This window comes from Girardinichthys multiradiatus, chromosome 24, assembly GCF_021462225.1.
Source record: "Girardinichthys multiradiatus isolate DD_20200921_A chromosome 24, DD_fGirMul_XY1, whole genome shotgun sequence".
Classification (NCBI taxonomy): domain Eukaryota; kingdom Metazoa; phylum Chordata; class Actinopteri; order Cyprinodontiformes; family Goodeidae; genus Girardinichthys; species Girardinichthys multiradiatus.
The window spans coordinates 10,074,149-10,078,784 of record NC_061816.1 but is presented as its reverse complement, the minus strand read 5'-3'; the positions used below and the strand labels follow the sequence as shown (position 1 = coordinate 10,078,784).

General features: G+C 37.5%; 1 protein-coding gene across 1 annotated transcript; it reads left to right on the top strand.

Moving 5' to 3' along the window:
- Nucleotides 1-1,516: 1,516 nt before the first annotated feature.
- On the top strand, nucleotides 1,517-2,390 carry LOC124861190 (gamma-crystallin M3-like). The gene is made up of 3 exons (XM_047354714.1): nucleotides 1,517-1,571; nucleotides 1,694-1,968; nucleotides 2,063-2,390. The coding sequence occupies exons 1-3, from the start codon at nucleotides 1,517-1,519 to the stop codon at nucleotides 2,330-2,332; spliced, it is 600 nt and encodes a 199-aa protein (XP_047210670.1). The 3' UTR covers nucleotides 2,333-2,390.
- The last annotated feature ends 2,246 nt before the right edge of the window (nucleotides 2,391-4,636 follow it).

Genomic DNA, 4,636 nt, shown 5'->3' with positions numbered 1-4,636 from the left:
AGTTGGCTTGTCTGACATGCGCAGATTTTCAAAATAAAGGATTATTCTTTTCTATAACTGTTTTTTTTTCATGGTTAACATAAATGCGGTTCATAGTGTAAGGATTATGATTATTGATTGATTAATATTTATCAAAATTATAATTAAAAATCATAATTCTGAAAAATGATTTTCTCAACCAAATATCATTGCTTATGAATAGAAGGCAGAGATGTCCTCTGGTGTTGTGATTATGGGCTCAAAGCACCTAATAGTTACAATTAGTTAATTATCATTTATAATTGATAATTATTAATCAAACTACGCTAAATGTCACTGTTTAATCAGTCACTTCACCAATCGGTGGGTGAACTTTGACCTTCTTTTGACAGATTAATCACTCTTGCACGAAATATAGCCCTGATATAGATATTATTCTGGTCCAAAAACCTTCACCTAACTAACTCAAAGCACTATTGTACACAAAGGGGATAAAAGGACTACCTAACAATAATAATAAAATAAATTATATGCGCATTGAGGGTCTAAGAAGATCAAACCAGCAGTTTGGGTTAACTTGGAAAGAGAAGCCCTCCTGGTGTACTGATGTCTCGATTCAAACATTTTTTCATCTCTTTGGAAATAAAACCTTTGTGAGTTTTCACCTGCGCCAGAGTGTTGGTGGGGTATTCGATTGTTATATGAATCTTCTGACCTCCTTGTATCAGACAGATTTTCAGCTTTCAAGCTCCTCCGGGAATTGGCCCTGTGGAGGAAAAGTTTGCCTGCGAGCTTTTGTCTCTCTAGATATGTGCCTCCATTGTGTCTTCCGTGAGACACGCTGGAAATGGCAACGAAAGTTTCTTTTCCTGGGTGATGTCAGAGCTGCGTAATTAGGCTGTGGTTCGCGTGGAGTCCCAAAGCTTTAAAAATGGCTTTGTAACCTTTCCAGACTGACAGATGTCAGTGGCTAGGTTTTGTGGGAACGGGGCATTATATGTGGCATTTTAGCATAATTTAGCCTGTTTCATGTTGTCGGAGAGGTTCTGTCTAGGTGATCTCTAGTATTTACGGGTCTGCCAGTAATCCGTCCTAGGTGTGGTTCATTAAAATGAAAAAATGTTATTAAATTCATGATTTAACATGCGATGGGTCATTTTATTTACACAAAGGATCAAAATCATCATTTGAAAAGAGTTTTTGTATTTACTCAGGTTAACTTTGTATCGTTTTAAAATGTGTTTGATGATCTGAGATAAAATAGCAAAATGAAGAAGCATTCTGTAAGTACTTTCTCACAGCTCTGGAACTCTAATCCTGTGCTACACTTTTCAACAAACACAAAGAAAAACTCCTACAATAAAAAATTGTAAACATGCAAAAAATTCATTTTGCAGTGTCATCATAACATCTCTACATTTTAATCAGGAAGCCTGCAGCGTTCACAGCTTTGATGTACAGTATAATGGGGATTACCATGATGAGCTGACTCAGTTATTTTGTACAATCGAGAGGCAGATTCTTTTGATGTCACATGATGGATAAAAGGCAGCGCGCCAGAGAGAAAAACAACAGAAATCATGAGCGGAAAGGTAATGCAGGGTACAAATTATCCTGACTGCTCCACACACTCCTAAATCTTATATCATTTTATGCACAGTTACTTTAAATGAACAGTGTAAGTATTTGCTATTTGCTTGACCAAAATACTCAGCTCTAAAACTGTTTGTATGTCTTTCCCTTCAGATTATTTTCTTTGAGGAGAGGAACTTCCAGGGTCGCTCATATGAGTGCATTGGCGACTGCTCGGAAATTACGTCTCACTTGAGGCGATGCAGCTCCTGCAGGGTGGAGAGTGGCATATTCATGGTCTATGACCAACCCTACTTCAGGGGCCTGCAGTACCTCCTAACCAAAGGGGAGTACCCTGAATATCAGGATACAATTGGGTTCAGTGACTGCATTCAGTCCTGCCGCATTGTCCCTGTGGTAAATTTTACTATGACATTGACTGTTTGAAATGTATAAAGCCTGATAAGTGGTGGATTACTAATTAAAGTTGATTGTTCACTGCTCTGCACAGCACGCTGGACCCTTCAAGATGCGGATCTACGAGAAATCCAATTTTGATGGTCCGATGCATGAGCTGACTGATGACTGTGACTCCATCCAGGATAACTACAACATGTCAGACCTGCAGTCGTGCAACGTGATGGACGGCTACTGGCTGATGTTCGAGCTGCCTAACTTTGAGGGCAGGATGCTGTATCTGAAGCCAGGGGAGTACAAGAACCTCAGAGAAATCGGCAATGACATCAGATTCAAGTCAATCAGGCGTATCACACAGTCCTAACTCATGGATTTTATTTAGCCGATGAGTTTGAAGGCCTTGTTTTATTGATGATTACAGTTGAAGGGGAAAAAAGGAGGAACCTGAATCTGTGATTTGTGCATTTTGTTCATTGTTGGCTTTGAATTTCAATCTTACTGTACAATTTACCTCTTAATGTGTGATACGCACAATAAATGAACTAGTTTCAAACTGGTGGTCAAATTTGTTAAAAGCATTGTTATTGTACAACTGGCAAATAAAAATGCAGCTGGGTCCAGTATGTGACAAATTAATATAATTAAAGTGCTTTTGCTTTAGATTTTCATAGCTTTTCTAAGACATCATACACTCCCTGTATATTATTTAAAGTTGAGGCTATCACTAGTCACTATTGAGGCCTTAACAATGCCAATAAAATCTATTGAACAGAGTAGTAACTGTACAATATATTATCTACTAAAACGAATCCATTGGTACCAGTCTAGTCAATCTCATTTTGTTGGTTCATAATGTGTCAAGCACTCCTTCCAGAGTTAGTTATGGCATCCCACAAGGTTCTGGCCTGGGACCGGCTCTATTTTTACTCTACATATGTACATAATATCATGAGAAAACATCATATTAATTTTAAGTGTTATGCAGATGATACCCAGTTTTGTATGTTCATAAAACCTAAAGAAACAAACACCATGACCAGGTTTCTAGAGCAGTCTACGGTCACCTCCATAATTTTGCAAAAATAGAAAGAATGCTGTCCCTGAGTGATATTGAGAAACTGGTCTATACCTTTGTCACCACAAGACTTGATAACTGTAATGCCATCCTAGCTGGACATCCATTCAGCTCAATAAAACACTTCCAGCTGGTTCAAACACCTGCTGCCAAAATACAATCTGGTTCTGTGAGGAGGGTTCACATTTGGCAACCTGCAGTATTCAGATGTAGATTCAACATCTTGCTCATCATTTATAAAGCCCTATAAAGCGCCAGCATGCATTAAAACCTCATGACTCTCTTTCACCAGTCTCAGATTTTTTGGAGGCACAGCCTTCAACTTCAAAAAGGCTCCTTTCCTATGGAATTAGCTCCATTTTTGGATAAAAGACACAACCACCTTCTATGTTTTTGACAATAATCTTAAAACTAATATTTTTGATCTGGTCTATATCTAACTTGTTTTTGATGTACTTGCTCTTTTACTGCTTTTAAATGTCATTTGGATGCTTTATTTTAGTTTTTGATATGTCTTCTCATTTGCTTTTACTTGATATTTAATCTATTTTACTTTATTTGTAGCACCACACAAGCAAGTCCACCTCTGAATAGCTCAAGGAAAAATAATTAAGGTTTTGGAGTGGCCTAGTCCAAGCCTGAATTTAACAGACTCGTGTGTTGTGTAGGCCGTTCATGTAGGCTCAAGAGTTTAGTATTAATTTTGATTATTAAGGCTTACCACCAACGATAATCCAAAATTCTGTTTCTCAAGCAATTTAAATGTTCTGTAAAACCAATTATAAAAGTTTAAAACTGAAATATTTAAGTTATAGCTTACAACACCATGAGTAGGACTGATACCTTGACAGTTGCCCAGCAGAACTATAGGTCACTCCTAAAGAAGCTGCTGTATCTAACCATCTTACTGGAAAGTTGAGTGGAGGAAAAAAATTTAGGCAGAAAAGGGTTAACAAGCAACAGATAATACTACAGCCCGAAATGGATTTGGAGGCAAATTCCACAAGAAACAAATTGTGTAATGTACAATTGCCTGTGTAATGCATCTTTATAATATATTTTATGTTTTAAATGAACATTTGGGTGATGTTCTAACTTATAGAGATACAGCTACATACAGGTCCTTCTCAAAATATTAGCATATTGTGATCAAGTTCATTATTTTCCATAATGTCATGATGAAAATTTAACATTCATATATTTTAGATTCATTGCACACTAATTGAAATATTTCAGGTCTTTTATTGTCTTAATACGGATGAGTTTGGCATACAGCTCATGAAAACCCAAAATTCCTATCTCACAAAATTAGCATATTTCATCCGACCAATAAAAGAAAAGGGTTTTTAATACAAGAAACGTCAACCTTCAAATAATCATTTACAGTTATGCACTCAATACTTGGTCGGGAATCCTTTGGCAGAAATGACTGCTTCAATGCGGCGTGGCATGGAGGCAATCAGCCTGTGGCACTGCTGAGGTCTTATGGAGGCCCAGGATGCTTCGATAGCGACCTTTAGCTCATCCAGAGTGTTGGGTCTTGAGTCTCTCAACGTTGTCTTCACAATATCCAACAGATTCTCTATGGGGTTC